The sequence below is a fragment of the Octopus bimaculoides genome, chromosome 9, assembly GCF_001194135.2.
Source record: "Octopus bimaculoides isolate UCB-OBI-ISO-001 chromosome 9, ASM119413v2, whole genome shotgun sequence".
Lineage (NCBI taxonomy): Eukaryota > Metazoa > Mollusca > Cephalopoda > Octopoda > Octopodidae > Octopus > Octopus bimaculoides.
This window is the reverse complement of record NC_068989.1, coordinates 17,464,410-17,485,437: the sequence shown is the minus strand read 5'-3', so window position 1 is coordinate 17,485,437 and position 21,028 is coordinate 17,464,410. Positions and strand designations below refer to the sequence as shown.

Sequence of the window (21,028 nt, the reverse complement as noted above, 5' to 3'; positions counted from 1 at the left end):
GAGAGAGAGAGGGGAAGAGAGAGAGAAAGAGAGAGAGAGAGAGAGAGAGAGAAAGAAAAGAGAGAGAGAAAGAGAGAGAGAGTGAAAGTGTGCAAGTATGTTAATATTCCATGATTTGTCACCACTTGAATGAAGCAGTGATGATATTTACATTTGTAGATGATTCAGATTTCCCATTACTTAAAAAACAAGTAAGAGTTGGCACCAGGAAGAGCATCCAGCTATAAAACACTGTCTCAAATAAAGTTCCCATACAACCCAGACTAGCTTGGAGAAATGGACATCTAATGAATAAACGAACAGCTATCATCATCATCATCATCATTGAACGTCTGTTGTCCATGCTGGCATGGGTTGGATGGTTTGACCAGGGCTGGCAAGCAGATGCAAACAGCTAATTTCTATAAAATGACAGTGTATAAAATATCTTGAATAACTAAAAACATTAAAAAGCACCCACTACACTATCGGAGTGGTTGACGTTAGGAAGGGCATCCAGCTGTAGAAACCTTGCCAGATCATATTGGAGCCTGGTACAGACTTCTGGCTTGCCAGTCCTCAGTCAAACCGTCCAACCCATGCTAAGCATGGAAAGCGAATGTTAAATGATGATGATGATCATTATTTCACAGATATTCTTGTCTAGCAAGTGATTTGATTTGAGACTGTGTTGAAACTAAAACAATTATAGAATGAAAGATTAATTAGTCATTTAAAAACACACAAAAACTGCTAACTTTATTTGAACATTTATTATTTGATATCAAAATTTTCGTTGCACTAAATGTGACATGGTCACTGATACAGTTCGACTGAAACTGGTTTGAGATAAGACCATGGGCGTTATATATATTAATGAAAGTATCTCCTTTAATTTTGTGCTAATTAGTCATATAATCTTACCTTCCTGCAAGATCAACTAGATTAATCATAGCTGACTTTTCAGACATAGTTCCAGCTGTATTTTCAAACTTTTGAGTGAATGTTATACCAAACATGGTATGCGCACGACTGAAATATTCAGAAATCAAATCAACACATCTTCAATATTACAATTCAGTTAATAAAAAAAAAAAAAATTTCAAAGATTATCTCAAACTCACTTTTCTAATATAAATGTAATTAATATATTGCTAAGAGCTGTGAAGTAGAAAATAAATAAAATAAAACTGACAAGTATAGTAAAGATGCAAGTCAAGCAAAGATATACTTTGTAGTTTTACATTTTTAATGAGATTAATATTTTTTTCAAATAATATTAATGGTTGCTGATTGGTAGAAATATATAGGCTCTGAGTGTCAGAAATGTTCAGATATGATAATTTAAATTAACTTGTTGCCACTTATCTACAATATACATAGAGTTTAGTGCTAACAATCATTGAAGGTGAATGAAAAAAAATGTGAAGTATGAAAAAAGGTGGAGAAGTTAAGTTAATGAAACTGTTAGATTCAAATTACAAAATGTGCTAAGTATTTAGTCTGATTTAAAACCAAACCAAAATGGAAAATAAAAATACAATTCAGAGTTTTAAAACAAAATGTTTGACATATGTTATATCTTAATAAATTATACAGAAGTGACTACAGGATGCAAGCCACCATTTTGCAGCTATGTAGTTGAAATGTTACATAAGTGCACATCATTTCAAGGAAAAGAATATAAGCAGCATGACCTTTTTCTTATACTTTCTAATAAATGAAATTTTAAGTATTGATCAAATGCTAGATAATAATGACAAACTAATACAAAAACTACCTCAGTAGGGAAATCAGGATTGAGAGGTAAACAAGTTAATTGTAAAACTATTCATGACTACCTAGCTGTACTTCAATGGCCATAGAGTCATCACAGATCAAAACCAGCTCCAGTAAATGAAACAGGAAATAAAATGTTCTAAGACAATTCAGTACATATAAACTATATAAAGCTTAATTTGAACTCTTCTAAATTGCTTGGATTCAACAATTCTGTGTAAATCAACATTCCTAGACTTATTGAAGGTTGTCAGTATATTTTTAAATCAGTTTATCCAAAATATAGTGAATTCGTGTGACTGTATTTATGTTAGGCATTAATGAACACAGGCATACCAAGGTCAAATGCTAGTTTTAATACAAATGGAATCCCCCAAATATACAGAAATATAATAATAAAATGATGAAAAAGAGGAGTCAAACTTGAAGTGTTCATAAACCATACAGCTAAGAACAAATATTCATTGTGCTGATGATTAAATATAGGAAAACTAGAATGTTTTTGTGTAATTACAGAAACATATGTATATATGAATATTTATATCACAAAAAGTAAGGAAAATGACATCTTTAGCTAAGGAACAGAAATATATACAGTTGCTGTGGTGCTTGAGCTCCATGCCAACTCTAATCAAACTAATGATCTGAGGCATTCCAGCCATGACAAGTACATCATTTTAGGGATATGTAGGACTACATTATCTTATGACTACTGTTCTTATATAACATAGTAGTATGTGATTTGAGGAAGATATTGCCTACTATTTTTAAAAGATCAAATAACCATGTAGAGGCTCCCTCATTGGCTTGAGACAGTTATAGTACAAAAATAGATGGTTGGATTCACTGGTTTGGTAGAAAGATTGAAAGGCGGTGAGCTGGCAGAAATGTTAGCACACCAGGCAAAATGGTTAGCGGTATTTCGTCTGCTGCTACGGTCTGTGTTCAAATTCCGCCAAGGTTGACCTAGCCTTTCATCCTTTCGAAGTCGATTAAATAAGTACCAGATACGCACTGGGTCGATGTAATCGACTTAATCCGTTTGTTTGTCCCCTCTATGTTTAGCCCCTTGTGGGCAATAAAGAAATAAGAAAGATTGAGAAGTGAGATATGAAAGAGAGATAGAAAGAAGTGTTTTGTTATGGGCTGAAATATTACTGAAATATTCAGTTATTACTGTGTGGCCTGATCACCTGATCACTATTTCATTATTACTGTGTAGCCTGATCACAATCTGAAACTTCTGCAAGGGTCAATATTTATGGAAGGTAATAAACTCATTGGCAGCATAAGATTCCTAAGGATTACATTTATGGTAAAGTAAACTGATCACATTCTTGCATTAAATCTAGTATTATAATGTAGCCCACAGCATTGAAATAAATGTTGTAATTTATGTATTTACAAAACTCAAGTGAAACCAACAATATGTCTTGCAAACAACTCGCACATGCAAGTGCTACCAGTCAAGAATTCCGCATACCAGAAGCCAGCAAGTGTATGGGGTCATCAGGAGAGAATGCGCGCCGTTTCGGGGCCTACCTCGCGACGGCACCAATGTGCACCGGCCCCTTCACTGATATGAAGCCCCGATTGCTAGATCAACTGATTATTAAAACAATGCTCCTAATCTCATATTTGAGTCAGTGTTATTACACATGAAAAAATATGAAATTACATCCCAAAATATAACAAGTCACCCAACTTATTGACATGAAATTGGTTTTCAACATACTCCAAACTATAGCCCATAAAAGTATGTCTTCTAATTCCTAATCATCTTATTTATTCCTGTGTCCATGATGTGGAGAAACATCTTGTTCCAACAAAATGAGAGACAGAAACTAAGACATTACAGGAGACATGAAGGCCCATAGAAAACTGCGTTATTATACAGACAGACCATAAACTTTACACAGATGTAACTTTTGCAATAGAGACTGCCATACACACACAGAACTTCTCATTCACAGGAAAGACTGCATAAGGAAAGCAAACCTACAGGACGTAACAACCTAAATCGACCGTGACTGACAGAGATCTTATATAATTCCTAATAAATATTTGATAGTTTTATATATATATATATATGAGGCGATGACTACTGACCGAGACCTTTGGAAATGTGCTGTGCGTGAGAAGACCCGGCAAGCCAAGTAAGATCGTTGCCAGTGCCCCTGGACTGGTTCTTGTGCGGGTGGCACATCAGATGCACCATTTTGAGCGTGGCCGTTGCCAGTACCGCCTGACTGGCTCCTGTAGGATTTTCGAGCGAGATCGTTGCCAGTGCCCCTGGACTGGCTTGTGCGGGTGGCACATAAAAGACACCATTTCGAGCGTGGCCGTTTTCGTGCGGGTGACACGTAAAAGCACCCACTACACTCTCTGAGTGGTTGGCGTTAGGAAGGGCATCCAGCTGTAGAAACTCTGCCAAATCAGACTGGAGCCTGGTGTTGCCATCCGGTTTCACCAGTCCTCAGTCAAATCGTCCAACCCATGCTAGCGTGGAAAGCGGACGTTAAACGATGATGATGATGATGATGATATATATATATATATATATATATAATGCAAACTGCAGTAATTTCAAAATATATTTTTTTCTTAAAATGAACATACAAATTTCTTTATGCTGTAAAAGTAACATCACACTAGTATTATTTATATATTTTAAGTAAATATGTTTGCATCCTTTTCTGACCTGCTGGTTGCATTCATATTTGTTGCTGCTACAGTTCTATTAGTGGTGCCAACATTCATAAGTTCTTTGATTTTTTCAAAATTCTTGACAGGAATTTGTTGCAAGTTTTTCACTGTAAAATAACCAAATACATCATTTCATGCATGAAAATCACAAATAAACTATTGAATAAGTGGCTACAGCCATATCTGTGGCAAAAATGATGTGTCATACAAAAGCCACTTACCATAGAAACCATGAGAAGGGTGAAGACATATTTTCAGATTCTCATTTTTTGTTGATGATAAAAGATCACGTATCTTCTCGTTATAAAGCTCTAACATACTGCATATCACCTGAAGAATAAACAGTATTCAGAGAATAACAAGAGAAGACCACTGAATCAAATCTTTCTAATGATTCTTAATTTTTTTGTGCATTTCAACATCTTATTTTATTGACTTTCACTTGTTTGTTCTAACAATACAAAGGGAAACAAACAGCAGACATGATCTGATTTTAAGTATTGGAGTCAGAAACAATGACATCATAGTAGAATTATGATAACCATTAAAACATACAAGTCCAAAGAAGGGAAACTCATCTGGCTGGTATTTAATCATTAATGGACACATTCCAGCCTCAGACCCATCTCTTCTTTCTGTATTTCCTATCACTGCTATAATAGCGTCTACTCTTCAGGGCCAGCTGGTCTCATACCTCCACTGCTCAGGCTACCCCAAGCCATTCATCTCTCCATCTCTCATAACTCATGTTGTGTCCAACACCTCCAAGGGTCACTTAGCTCTATACCCTAGCCTTTCTCCCCAGAACATTGCCCCCACCCCCTGAAACCTCCTCTCTGTTCATATCTTCCCTGCAGGATCCCACAACAGGATGGAACATTAACAACATCAACTTCACCAGTCAAAAGAGCCAGCAAATTGTAATGGGCACTGCTACTTCCTCTAGTCTCAGCAAGTTGTGTGTGTGTGTGTTGAACTGTTCAACCCATGCTAGCATAGGATATGAACATGAAATGGTGGTGGTGATGATGAGGATGTGTGTGTGTGTGTGTGTGTGTGTGTGGAGAGAGAGACACAGAGGTGGAGAGAAAGAAAGAGAGGATTAATTGGCAGAATAGTTAGAAGCAGTCAAAATGTTTTGCCATATTTAGTTGTGACTTTTACGTTCTAAGTTCCAATCTCAGCGCAGTCAATTTTGCTGCCTATCCATCAGAGATTGATAAAATTAAGTACCAGTTAAGTGTTGGAGTTGATCTAATTGACTAGACATTTATTTAAAAGTCAATATTATTAATATGTATGTATGTATGTATATGTCATTATTCAGTTTATTTCAAGATTTCTTGCCAATAGAGAAAGAACTGGTTTCTGTCCTAGATCCAAGGCTCCTTCATTGGAATTTCAACATCAACAACAGGATATTTTTGTGTGTATGTATGTATGTATGTGCAGATTTGTATGTTTTGAGCATGTATTCCCATGCATATAGTCGCATATCTAGACATGCTCATATATATTTAAATGATAAAATTCTGGAAAGTTTTACAGATTTTCACAGTTCCAGTGATGGATTGGCTCTGTAGTCTTCAAATTAGCTTTCTCCTTTCTGGTCCTGAGAAGCCCAATTTCTCAAGATTGGCATTTAGGCAGTGTGTTACATATCCCAGGGCTCCAATAATTACTGGTATAAACCTGAACTTGTAATCTGGATAGAGTAACTGCAGATTTCTCAATAGTTCAGCATAGGTGTTCTCTTTCTCACTGATCTTCAGTTTTATGTTAACATCTGCTGGGCAGCTAATTTCCACAACTGTGCACAGTTTCTCATTTCTATCCCAAATTATTATATCAGGTCTGTTGTGCTTACATTTTATTGAGGTCTTCACCAGTACATTCTACCAGTATTCCTTTTTATTATGAGTGGCTATGGCTTCTACCATATTGTGGGTTTTTATTTCTTTGTCCCCAGGATTATCTTTTCGACGGATTTCATTATAGAACGTCCTAGCTACATCATGTCTCATCAGTAGATAATACCGTGATGACATTTTTGGAAAACTGCTTATGATGTGGATGATATCTTCAGTGTGAACTCCACAAAGTCTGCATCGGTTGTCACATTTTACTGCTTTTCCTGCATCTTTATCCCTTTTGTGCATCAGGTACTTGGTTGATATTTCCTGTTCGTGGTTTTGAAACACATACCCTTCAAAGTGGGAGGTAGTAATATGGCTATTGGTCCATGATAAACTGCTTTGATGATCGATGTTACTATCATAACGAAGCTTTCTAGTGACATATCCATGCATAGTCTTCTGCTCATATAGGCTCATCCTTTCATCTGATGAAACGTTGCAGTAGCGTTGTGCGACTTCTTTGGGTATGTATTCTAGGTTATCAGACAAAGAGTGTTGCTCAAGTAGCTGCCTTCCAAGTCTTATGATGTTATCAGCCTCTCATGTATGCAAACTATGTATGTACGTACGTACGTACGTACGTACGTACGTGTGTATGTATGTATGCGTGTATGTGTGTATCAAAGTTACTTTATCATACATCAACGACGTGGTTGTTAAGCTTCTAGTCATCTTGCACTGTGCATGCAACCCAACGATAAAAGGCATCCTAGTATTATCGATCATAATACTACCTATTCTCGATGTATTCTTCATTTTTAAGACGATGAGCAGTGGTTCACAAGCAATGCATTTACAAGGACTATCCCGTTGTGCAGCAGATTAAAAAGAAAAGTATAATTTAATCCAAGCTAATGCTTGAGCATAAAAAAAAAACGTATTATTCACAAATGATACATAAAACAAGGTAGGTGATAGATTTTTATCTGTTTTTCAAAATTGCTAACTTCAAAATTGTGTAACAACTCATGCAAAGTACTCGAGTAACACTTTTTATTTGATGTCCGTCACATTATGAAGAAAATAATAAGAAACATTGCAGTACGATTTGAGGAAGATTTGGTTGCTATTTCAAGTAGGTAAACAATCACTAGGAGTTGGGTAGTCAACGATCTGATCGAATAGTGAGACGAGTGACCTAAGAGATAGCAACCAAATCTTCCTCGAATTACATCGTAAAAGGAAAGGACATATTAGGTAGTGTATCCTAGATAAACTAAATCTCAATAAAGGACAGCATGGCAATGGTTGGGCCATCTTTGATCAGCGGTTGGTGGATAATGTTATCTCTAACATGATGTAACTTATTCATTTGACAAACTTTTTAAAGAAAAAACACACAGGACATTATATGTAAGTAGGTAATTGATAAAACGATTTTAGTACAAAAGCAAAAATAGGTATTTCACTTCATAAAAGATGTTCCGTAATGAAAATATCTAAAAATCGCTCGGTTATCCTTAAATTTGTTTCCTGTAAATTTTTTTCGTGAGGTTTCGGTTTTTGTTCAGTATGATTAATGCTAAGAATTGTTAGAAAACAAACATCATCAAACACTATAATGTGTCCGTGTCGGACATACAAAGAGTAAACAGTACAATAGAATATTAAAATCTTGAGTTTGTAGACGAGAAATAAATGTTTGTACCGATGTTTGTGTCATTCTTAAGTAAAGAATGTGTAAGATGTGGCAGACATATTCGAAGACACAGAATATTGACGACACAACATCTGGTTTCCAACAAAACGGATCGTCGCTTCCCGGACATTTACGGACAGATGGCGGTTTCCAGACTTTTTCTATATTTCTTCAATAAATGAAAAAATTATTAATTTCGCGTTTAAACTGATAATATCCATTAATTTGAATCTTTTCCATCTGAATTACATATTTTGAATTTATTGAAAAAATTCCACACAAATCTAGTTTGTTTGGCATTTCTGAAAAACAACCATTTTTTTCGTTGAGAAATTGATAATTCTTTCTGCTATAGGTACCAGGTCTGAAATTTTGGGGAAGATCTACTTAATTACAATGTTCTACCGGTACTTATTTTATCGACTTCGAAAGGATGAAAGACAAAGTCAACCTCGGCAGAATTTGAACTCAGAACGTGAAGTCAGAAAAAAATGTCGTTAAGCATTTTGTCCGACATGCTAACGATTCTGAAAAATTAATTAAGGTTTCAAATTTTGGCACAGGTTGAGCAGTTTTTGGGGGAAGGGGTAAGTTAATTACATCAACCTCAATATTTGACTGGTACTTATTTTATCGGCCTCGAAAGGATGAAAGGCAAAGTCGACCGCTGTGGAATTTGAACTCAGTATATAAAGACGGGTCTGCCAACTTGCTACCTTTTCGGAGAAATTAATCCGTTTTTCACCTATAAGCACAAGGCTTGAAATTTTGGGGTAGGGAGCTAGTCGATTACATCGAACCCCAGTGCTCAAATGGCACTTATTTTATCGACCTCGAAAGGATGAAAGACAAAGTGACCTCGGTATAATTTGAACTCAGGATGTAAAGACGTGAAGAAAGCTGCTAAGTATTTCGTCTGGTGTTCTAACGATTCTACCAGCTCGCCGTCTAATAGAAAAACTAATCTTTTCTTTTATAGGCATAAGGCCTGAAATTTGGTGGGAAGGGACTTGTCAATTACACTAACTCCAGTATTTGATTGGAACTTATTTCATCGCCCCCCCCCCCAAAAAAAAAGATGAAAGGCAGCGTCTTTTGAACTCAGAGAGTAAAGACGTAAGAAATACTGCAGACTCACAAGGCATTAGTCAGCCCAGTGCTATAGTAGCAGACATTTGTCCAAGGTGTAATACAGTACCACATGGCAGCAAAATGGGCTTCTTAAACCACATAGCCATGCCTGTTACTATATATCCAGATATTTTCAATAAAATCTAAAGTAGTTCAACGTGGAAAAATCTATTTATTTATTGTCATTTATTAGCTTTTTTTAAAGTAAAATATTTTGAGAAAATGCTTTTAAATGAATTATTTGAAATAATTTCATTTATGTTGAAGAATCCTTTGAATCTGTTTCCATTTCCCACCATCTTCAGTCTATGGACAAAGAGTCAGTTAATCATCATCATCATCATGTGATATCCATGTTCCAAGCTGGCATGGGTCGGATGGTTTGACAGAATCTCATGAGTCCAAGGTCTACATCATACACTAATGTCCGCTATGGCATGGTTCCTGCAACTGGGTGCCATTCCTAATACCAACCACTTTACAGTGTGTACTGTGTGTGTGTGTGTGTGTGTGTGTGTTTTTTATTTTTGTTTTTTTGTACCACCAGCAGTATTGACGTTACCAAGCAGTTTGCAAGACTACGAACTCTAAGTGAGGGGTTGATTTTATGCTTGGGGATGAAGGGTTAAAGTATGAGAGAAGTGGATGGGCAGACCAGGTTCTTTTTGTGGAACTGAATGGTTATTCTCATTTAGTAGGGGCTGCAAAGAGATAGATATGGTATTTTCATTAAGTTGTGTCACGCTTTCACTCAAAGTGTGGTCGTGCATGGTGGTGAAATGTAGGTCTTAAATATGGAAGAATGAAAAACATAAAGCAACCACATTCCTGGGGATGTGAAAGTGATCAGTAGAAGACAGATGAACTTAGAGAAACTGGATAAAGAGAAATCAGATGTTGTGAGCAAGAGAAAAACAGCACTGGTGTGGGCACTTGAATGTCTAGTGCCAAGCAATTGAAATAGATGGAACCTACTGAAGAGGGAAACCTAGTAAGATATGAGACAAAGTTGTGAAGCCTAATCTCAAGAAGCAGAACCTCACAAAACAGATGACAAAAAAATTGTGGTGACAAGTACTAGGGGATACATGCCCACCCATGCAAGTACAACAAAACAATAGTTAAAATGATTGAGATTACTCTTTTTCTTTGTCATTATGCCTGTCTAATGAAGGATGGTATCAGATCTGTCTATATTCATTAACCCCACATCGTCCTTGCATATCGTTAGCCATTTCTTAGCCTCATGTCAGTTTTCATTGACATCCACTACATTCTCTAACTGTCAAATGGTAGAATGAGATTTGAGGGAGATTTGGCAGCTATTTCTTGCAGATCAAATGGTCACATAAGAGGCTCCTTTGTTGGTACTCCTGCTCTGATCTAGCTGTAGATCAAAATATAGTATAACCAGTTATCTGATATTTTCACTTGTAACAAATTAAAACAAAAAACATATTGGTGACTACAGCAGTATATAAATTGTATACAAAATAATGTGATTTTTACCTGGTAATCAGTTGCATTATTTGGATCTTGTTTCTTCTCTTCAATCTCTTCAAACAATTTCTCACAGAACTGTGGCACAATACCTAGAAATGAAATTACCATCAAACCAATAGTAGTATAGTTACTGACACAAATTGTAAATATTAATTATTACTTATTCATTTTCATTCTTAAAACTACCAGATCCTTGATGTTTAGATTGCCGAGACAAATAACAAACACAATGCATCATGAACTGTAAATGTAAGAGTAATAACTGTTTCTAATGTAGGCTGTTGTTGTTGGCACTTTGTCGCTTACGACGTCGAGGGTTCCAGTTGATCTGATGAACGGAACAGCCTGCTCGGGAAATTAATGTGCAAGTGGCTGAGCACTCCAGAGACACGTGTACCCTTAACGTAGTTCTCGGGGATATTCAGCATGACACAGTGTGACAAGGCTGACCCTTTGAATTACAGGCACAACAGAAACAGGCAGTAAGAGTGAGAGAAAGTTGTGGTGGAAGAGTACAGCAGGGTCCGCCACCATCCCCTGCCAGAGCCTCGTGGAGCTTTAGGTGTTTTCGCTCAATAAACACTCGCAACGACCGGTCTGGGAATCGAAACCGCGATCCTATGACTGCGAGTCCGCTGCCCTAACCACTGGGCCATTGCACCTCCACTGGGCCATTGTAGGCACAAGACCAGTAATTTGCTGAGAGGGGTTAGTTGATTATATCAATCCCTATACTTGACTGTTATTTTATAGGTACCTCCCGAGAGATGAAAGGCAAAGCTATCCTTGGTGAGATTTGAACTCAGAACATAAAGAACCAGAAGAAATGCCACAAAGTATTTTGTCCAATGCTCTAAAAATTCTGCCAATCTACCATCCTGGAAGTAATAAATAATAACCATTTCTAATATAGGCACAAAGCTAGCAATTTGGGGTTAAGGGGCTAGTTGATTATATTGACTGGTACTTTATTTTGTTGACCCTAGAGGAATGAAAACTAAAGCTGGCCTTGATGGAATTTGAAATCAGAACAAAAAGAACTGGAACTAAGTACCATCAGGCATTTTTCTAATGCTCTAGCAATTCTATCATTCAACTGCCTTCATAGGAGTAATTATAAAAATAGGCTCAAATCATGTTGAAAATATTGTATTCTTCTATAAAAGTTGTCTTGGAATTTTTAACACCCATTCTTGCTTTCTGACTTTTATAGACCTTATGTGTCTGAAGACCAGTAATAAAACAACATCCAGTTTAGTAAGTCATACTAGTAAGATATTACTTAATTATGCCACACTTTTCATGTAGTGAATCTAAAATATGTCATTTATCAAAGTTAGCTGTGATCCACTAGGCCTTTGATCAAAATCATTCCCAGTTTGATCATCCTCTCTTGTTTTTTAGACATACTACTGCAAGGATTACACTCTGTAGCCTTAAATTGAGTTGTCAGGTTCAGATGATCCTAACCACAAGGTTCAGACCAATATTATTATTAATACAGCATTTCTTCTAATTTTATATTCTTTGAAAATTAGAAGCTAATGGTGGATCAATTGTAATAACTCAGAAACACTTTTCCACTGGTTGAACTAGTGTTTTACCATAGGCGCCGGAGTGGCTGTGTGGTAAGTAGTTTGCTTACCAACCACATAGTTCCAGGTTCAGTCCCACTGCGTGGCACCTTGGGCAGGTGTCTTCTACTATAGCCTCAGGCCGACCAAAGCCTTGTGAGTGGATTTGGTAGATGGAAACTGAAAGAAGCCCATCGTATATATGTATATATATATATATTCGAAATGCCGGTGTTAAAACGGGGGTAGCTGATGAAGAAGAATGTTCTCTATGTGGCTTGTGTATTTTCTCGTCTACGTTTTGTTTGCAATGTCCTGTACTCAGATATGCACCTATACATACAGGTGGATGTCGGTATGCACATACCTGTACGTATATATGCATATACTCATTTACTATTTGTTTTTATATATGTATATATATATATATATATATGTATGTGTGTTTGTGTGTCTGTGTTTGTTCCCGCACCATCGCTTGACAACTGATGCTGGTGTGTTTACGTACCCGTAACTTAGCAGTTCAGCAAAAAGAGACCGATAGAATAAGTACTAGGTTTAAAAAGAATAAGTCCTGGGGTCAATTTGCTCGACTAAAGGCGGTGCTCCAGCATGGCCGCAGTCAAATGACTGAAACAAGTAAAAGAGTATATGACAGTGTGTGTTATAGTACTTACCTTTATTATTTCCATACCCAACAATAGACCAACTTTTGCCGGACCCAGTTTGTCCATAAGCAAACATTGTTGAGTTATATCCTTCCCAAGCATTATGAAGGATTCCAAGACCAAGATCATCAAAAATTTTTTTCTGAAACCAGAAAATAATACATGAAATATCTTGTTGTAAAAGCTAATAATAGAGCACTCACTTTCTAATAGAAATAATTATATAAAATTAGAATTTTCATCAGAAAAGCCTCATAATTTCATTTACAGATACATATGGAGAGAGAGAGACAACATACAGAACATTGCACCATATAGCACTGTACATAGTACTCATATATTACTATAGTACTCTAAACAGAACAGCAATATTAGGCAATATAAAGGGCAGCGAGCTGGCTGAATTGTTAGCACTCTGGTATTTCGCCCGCTGTTACGTTCTGAGTTCAAATTCCACCAAGGTTGACTTTGCCTTTCATTCTTTCAGGGTCGAATAAATAAGTACCAGTTATGCACTGAAGGTCAATGTAATCGACTTAATCCCTTTGTCTGTCCTTGTTTGTCCCCTCTATGTTTAGCCCCCTGTGGACAATAAACAAATATAAGGCAGTATGTATATTACATAGAAAAGTCTTAATCTTAATATATAAAATTCACTCTGTGTGTGTGCGTGCGTGTGTGTGTGGGGGGGGGTGTATGTCTCCTCTATGCATGGCCAAATTGCTGGATCAATCTGTACTAAATTTGGCACGAAGGTTTTTCATTACTTGGGAAAGGTTCTTGTTCAGTATAAAACTCATAAGTAAAGTAAAACAGTGCATGCAACCTGAGTGATACAGAACTGTGCTTTACTGAGCAATGAAAATACACAATAAAAATAATGTTATTTAAATTATTATGATACCGTTTCCTCTCTTCAATGAATCCAACAATTATAAGATACAGGCTGAAGTAACAGATGGATGTGAAGAAGATGGAAAAACAAGACAATTAAAAAAACATATATATATATTGATCAAAGTATTGACTTGCCACTAAGTAAAACATGTTCTGAAAAGGGAGAAAACATAAGCCATATTGTCAGTGAGAACAGTAAGCTTGCACGGCATGAATATTGGAGAAGATATGACAATGTGGCCAGATATGTACACTGGCAGCTGTGTGATTAAGCAAACTTTGAAAGAACTGTGCAATGGTATGAGCATAAGCCAGAGGAGGTAGTGAAAAATAAACAATATAAAATCCTCTGGTATAGTAATATATAGTGTGATCAGATGTTATGTTCATCAATAAAGATGAAAAGGAGGTTAAGATCATAGAAGGGTTTGAAAAGTACATCGAGCATATTGGAGTTATGATCAGGCTTGAAGCAGTCCAGAAAACAGCTTTGTTAGGTAAAGCTCATATCTTAAGGAAAGTTTTATCTTTTTGAGAAAACAGGAGAAAGCCTTACTTGAAAGCATCAGTATATTACCTGCTTTCAGTTAAAGAAAAACCAGAAATTAAGATTTACCTACAACTACTAGTAATAATAATAATAATAATAATAATAATAATAATAATAATAATAATAATAATAATAATAATAATAGATATGAGATCACCATGTCATGCACATATGGTTGTGATGCACGTGCCTAGTGTACCTTTATCAGACGGGTAGTCATGATGGGTATACTGAGCTTCGTATATTTTTACGCCAGTGTCACTTAGATGGCATGCACTGCTCTCTCACTCAATAATAATAATCCTTTCTATTATAGGTGTTGTAACATAGTTACTCATCACCAATTATTGTAGTATTGCCACTATTTATGACAACACTTGTTTACACTATAACCATGTAGTAACAATAAAATATATAACGAAGCAGGGTAACAACAATGTAACAATCCAATTAACTATACATGAACCAACAATTGATATTCCAACAAACCACCAAAACAACACCTTACGACTTCCTGTGATTAACGCCTACTCTCCCTCTTACTCAGACCGCTACTATTTATAGTCATTTGGTCAAGTCTATTCTTGCAGGGGGGGGGGGTGTCATGACTCTTCCCACAACAATAGGCACAAGGCCTGAAATTTTGGGGGAGGGTAAAGTCAATCACATTGACCCCAGTACTTGTCTGGTACTTAATTTATCGAGTACCAGTCAAATACTGAGGTCATAATAATAATAATAATAATAATAATAATAATAATAATAATAATAATAATAATAAATGCCCGGATGCAGTACCAGGCAGTGGCTCTCATGGCTTCTGATCTTAATTGATTGGAAGTGTTATCATGTACATTGTTTTGTCTTGGTATAAAAGATGGCCTACAGCAAATATTCTGCTTAATATCACAGATTTGCTTGTCAGTTGTTTGACCTTAACCAGTTGAGCATGTCCCTTGGTGGCTGACGATATGTGCATCTCTGATCATGAGCAGAAGTAGTGGGGGAGCATCATAGCTATGTGTTGAGAGGAATTCTTTGGGGTTTGAATAATTCACCTCTGGAAACATAGGTGTTTTGCTCAACATCCTTAAAGAAACCTTATTCAGAGACCTTTTGAATGGGATGGGCTACTCGACCTGAAGAAAATTCTAACTGGGCCCCACCTGCAAGGTCATGTGTTATTTATCTTGATATGAGATCACCGTGTTGCGCACATATAGTTGTGATGCATGTGCCTGGTGTATCCTTATCAAACGGGTAGTCATGATGGATATAATAGGCTTTGTATATTGTACCCCAGTGTCACTTTGATGGCATGCACTGCTCTCTCACTTAATAATAATAATAAATTCTGCTCCGCATGGAATTACATAGTCAGTTCCACTGTGAAACTAACAACTTAAAAGACCAAGAAGCATCATAGAGGTGGTTCAGCAAGGGTGACCTTAAAAAAAAACTGAAAGCCTAATCATTGCTGATCAGGACAAGGCATTAAATAGCATCTCAGTGAAAATGAATATCTGCACCACATGTGCAACAAACCTCTGCAGAATGTGTGGGAAGAAGGTTTAAAGTGTGATTCACACTTTTAGCGCATGTGAAAGTCTTGTGCAGAATGAGTACAAGTACAAACATGACAAGGTAGCCTAATACTTTCACTGGCTACTATGTCAGAAGCATGGATATGTGGTAATAGATGCTTGGTACCAAGATACATCAGAAAAGCAATGGATGGAAACAGGAAGGCAAAGATCCCCTGGGACTTTGCCTTTCAGACAGACAAGGTGTTAGAGCTTATACCTTTAGGAGGGACAAACAAGAGTGCCTAATAATCGACATGGCAGTGCCAAGAGATCAACATATTATCATGAAAGAAAGAGGAAAAGTTTACAAATATGGAGATCTGAGAATTGAGGTCGCCAAGATGTGGCAGCTGCAGAAGTCAAACATAAAGGTTGTTCCCGTTGTCATTGGAGCTTTGGATCAATACCACCAAGCCTGAAGAAGTATCTGGACACTTTAGAAATACCCTATGATCTAGGTGTATCACAAAAATCAGCTTTACTTGGAACTGCATGCATACTGTGTAAAGTTCTGTCTATCTGAGGTCCTTGTGACTTGACAGATCATACAAACCCCTGGTACACACAATATCTTCAATCTACAACATCACAATGTTGAATACTGTGTGACACCTTCAATAATAATAATAATAATAATACTGCACAAGACCTGAAATTTTGGGAGGGGTTTAGTTGATTACATCAACTTCAATGCACAACTGGTACTTATTTTATTGACCCTGAAAGAATGAAAGGCAAAGTTGACCTCAGCAGAATTTGAACTCAGAACATAGAGACAGACAAAATGTTGTTAAGCATGTTGTCCAATGTGCTAATGATTCTGCCAGCTCACCATCTTAATAATAACAAAATAACAACATGTCAAAATTCCATATAACATTGAACAAATCAATTCAAACAATTAATTGAGCAAATTAATTTAAGCAATTAATTAAAAGTCTAACCTGATCAGCATATTTGTTGTAGTTGGGGTGGCTTGGATCTGGAGAAAAATAACCATTTTCTTCTTCTTTGAAACCATCATGAGACCAATAACTGTAGTCAAAATTAAATTTGTGAACACTTTCTGCATTTTGAGGGTCAGTGATTCTTGTCTCACTGCCATTCATATTAATAACAAGAGTAGCATTTCGTTCTTTTTCTCTTGAGTTCTAAAAGAATTGTGTTAAGGTGTAATTACTGATTAGGTTTTCATTTTAAAAATTCTAGTATCTGTTCACAATGAAGAATAAAAGACTGGAATTGTTCACCAATGAAAACTGATGAAGAAATTGAATATCATATATGTATATGTATACGCACATACATATTTATCTATATTTATGTGTTAACATGTATTTTAGGATATATTAATTGCATATTTTCTGTATCTAAATATATGTTGATGCAACAGAAATAATTATTGACTTTGTATGAAGAATTCAACAATTAAGGATGTGATTTTCTGTATCCATATGTGGCAAAGAGAGCATTGTGTATGTTCTACTATAATAATCTATTATAATAATACTCTTGTGTATTTCTCTGTCACGACATATGAATGAGAGAGGAAGGGGTGATCTACCGATGAAAGTGGGATGTTGGAAAGTCAACAGTGAAACAAAAATCAAACAGCGCTTCAACTCTGTGTGAGTATATGTGTGTGCATGTAAAAGGGAGGAATGTGTGTTTGTATAAAATATATTTATATATTTGAATGAGTGTAAATGTGTTTGTGTATGTTTATTTAGAAAGATACATAGAAAATAGAATTACAAACACATGTGCGCCATGATAGATCGCTAGCCACTATACTCTCCGTTCTTCTCTCCTTGTTTCTTTCTGCGTTCCTTTCTGTGAAAGAGCATAGGCTCGAAATGTTAAAGACTTTTTTTCATTTCCCGAGCATACTAATACATCTGTTTGTTTTCTACACCACCTGTCTTCATCTGTTTTTTTGTTTTTTTGTGAATTCTCCCTATATCATCATCATCGTTTAACGTTCGCTTTCCATGCTAGCATGGGTTGGATGATTTGACAGAGGACTGGTGATCCAGATGGCTACACCAGGCTCCAATCTGATTTGGCAGAGTTTCTACAGCTGGATGCCCTTCCTAACGCCAACCACTCCGAGAGTGTAGTGGGTGCTTTTACATGCCACCGGCACAAAGGCCAGTCAGGCGGTATTGGCACTCATGCACACACGTACGCACGCGCACACACACACACACACACCAAGCACGCACATACATACATACATACATGGATGAATGAACGGACGGACAGATGTGTTGAGTTCCAAGGAACAAAAATACTATTGGTTGGTGTGAGGGCGCGCAATAAAACCACTGGAAATCCCAGCATCTATCTAGCGTGGGGATACTGATGTAATACCAGCAGTTTCATGTTATCACAGGTCATCTTGCTTCAGCCAGTCACTTGCTACAAATCACAAGGTCTTAGACAGTGGTAGTCATGTTGTACAAACGTTTATCACTATAAAGCAGTTACGCACAGATGACTATTTATTGTGATCTCATTTGTCATTCCATCTACTGAAAGTTCTATGGCGATAGAAGAGTGGCAACGTATGCAGACCTAACCAGTTCGAAGCGCACAGAAGGTGGCGGAAGTAAAGAATACGCACACCACCCGTTTTCGACGTAACCCTAACTCTGTGAATTTTTTACTTTCGCCTGTGAACCATGTTTCAAACCATGCAGATCTGTAACGGGACTGGAAAGTCATCTGAAAGGTCTTGGACAGAAATGGCATTGACAACGAGAAAGCACGAATAGACGATGATCCTCTGTAAAGATAATTAATGGGATCTTTTTTAAAACGGGGGCCACATTTTTCATTAACGAAACACTTTGAAACTTGGAACACTGGTAGAATGTGTCATATAAAACATCTTTTTCTCTTAGTCTTCTTTAAAAAAAAAGAAATCCCTAAGTTATTCCATGTTAAATTTGTCGTATTTCTGTAATTTCAACCAATCACTGACGTCCATTCAGCCGATATACATTAAGTGCCGACTACATAAACAAACGATTCTGAAACAATTCTATCGGTGATAGGGTTAGGGTTAGGGTTAGGGTTAGGGTAAAACAGCAAATTTAAAAAGAAAAAAGCAAAACGAAGCTATGGAAATTAAATACGCTTTACACCGCTTAATCAGCCAAAGGAGTAAATATAAACAACTGAATACTTGTCAGTGATTGGTTGAAATTATCGAAATAAGACAATCTTTTACATGAAATAAATTCGAATACAAAAATATTTTTCTGTTCTATAACACAAAATAGATAAGTATACGAAGTTTGAAAGTCTTTCGGTACCAAAAACACTACGTAAAACATTAATGAAAAATGTGGTCCCCGTTTCAAAAAAGATCCAATCAATGTGTGCGTGTGTGTAAAACAGTCAGCAGTAGATGTATATATCGACAAATAGATAGATAGATAGAGACACATACACATACACAATAGTAAGTAGATAAGAAGAAACTAATATATTGTTTGTCTCCAGCATATTATATTCCACAAAAACCTATGGTAGCACTAAGTCAATGGTTCTCAACCGGAGTCCATGTGGCGCCCACGCAACAAAAGAATAAATTGGGGATCCAGAATAGTATGTTAAAGGCCCCGAAAAAAGTTTTGTTTTTTGTGTATGTATTGGTATGTATTGCTAGAAACAGAAAGGTTTCTTTTTCGATCGTTTTACATAGCTCAACCTATACGAGCAAATGTATGAAAAACAAAATAAGAATTTCGAAAGACGTTTCTATAAAACTAGTTTTTAAATATTGAATGGCTATGGGAGTTCACCAGTAATCAAAGGGGTCCATGGATAAAAAAAAAACTGAGAACCTCTGCTCTGAGTGATAAAAACGAAATAGGTAAAAATTTAGAAGTGATTGTTATAATGTCAAGGGAGATAACTTAGAGAGGAATTAGTTTTAAAATGCACAAAGCCACCAATTCTCAATTCCTCTGTTTGCATGGTAGTTTCTGGCAGGTAAGCACTGATCTTGTGCTGCAATAGCAAAACCTTCTGTTTCCCCTTTCAGACCTGTCCCTTGTAGCCATTGGTGTGTTAGATTTTGATCAATATCTGGCTTGGACAGGCAGTTAGGGTATTTTTCATTTACCTTTCCAGTTGTCTTCGATATTTTTCATGCAAGCCTTCTTTGCTTTTTGTTTAATGTTTTTTGCATCAATGATAGGTTTGTCACTATTTGAATCTCTTATTATTATCATCATCATTATTATTATTAAGGCAGTGAGCTGGCATAATCGTTAGCATGCCAGGCAAAATGTTCTGCAGTATTTCATTCGTCCTTACATTCTGAGTTCAAATTCCGCCAAGATTGACTTTGCCTTTCATCTTTTCGAGATTGATGAAATAATTACCAGTTATGCACTGAGGTTGATGTAATTGACTAGTCCCCTTCCTCCAAAATTTCAGGCCTTGTGCCTACAGTAGAAAGGATTATTATTATTATTAATAAATTTTGGTTTCTCAGCCACAATTGAATCTTTCTCTGGCAGTGAATAGTTGAGTTTATGTTACCCACTTCCTAAAACATAACATACCTTTGACTATGCATAGAAAGTGGCCATCCTGTACAGTCCAAACACCCTGTTACATCACTGCTTTTTACTGTTTCACATTCTCGTTTTGCTTGTATGTATATATATTTATGGTTAGTTTTATGTCACTTTTTTCTGTTTCTACAGTCAGCATCTAATATTTAATATATGTTGTTGGCACTCTGTCGCTTACCACGTCGAGGGTTCCAGTTGATCCAATCAATAGAACAAGCCTGCTCATGAAATTAACGTGCAAGTGGCTGAGCACTCCACAGACCGTGTACCCTTAACGTAGTTCTCGGGGATATTCAGCGTGACAAGGCTGACCCTTTGAATTACAGGCACAACAGAAACAGGAAGTAAGAGTGAGAGAAAGTTGTGGTGAAAGAGTACAGCAGGGTTCACCACCATCCCCTGCCGGAGCCTCGTGGAGCTTTAGATGTTTTCGCTCAATAAACACTCACAACGCCCGGTCTGGGAATCGAAACCGCGATCCTATGATCACGAGTCCGCTGCTCTAACC

At 36.7% G+C, this 21,028-nt stretch overlaps 1 protein-coding gene across 3 annotated transcripts in view; it reads right to left on the bottom strand.

Annotated features, from left to right (window-relative positions):
* Positions 1 to 21,028, bottom strand: part of LOC106872608 (kinesin-like protein KIF28P) — an 85,742-nt gene that overhangs the window by 58,986 nt on the left and 5,728 nt on the right. For 2 of the 3 annotated variants that reach the window (XM_014919644.2, XM_014919646.2), the window contains exons 2-7: positions 16,873 to 17,079; positions 12,905 to 13,037; positions 10,660 to 10,742; positions 4,686 to 4,794; positions 4,460 to 4,571; positions 904 to 1,011 (exon numbers count right to left, since the gene is read on the bottom strand). In XM_014919644.2, the coding sequence (XP_014775130.1) occupies positions 904 to 1,011; positions 4,460 to 4,571; positions 4,686 to 4,794; positions 10,660 to 10,742; positions 12,905 to 13,037; positions 16,873 to 17,079 (752 nt within the window). Of the gene's footprint in view, positions 1 to 903; positions 1,012 to 4,459; positions 4,572 to 4,685; positions 4,795 to 8,028; positions 8,121 to 10,659; positions 10,743 to 12,904; positions 13,038 to 16,872; positions 17,080 to 21,028 lie in introns of those variants that run through there. The other variant, XM_014919647.2, reaches the window with a different exon arrangement.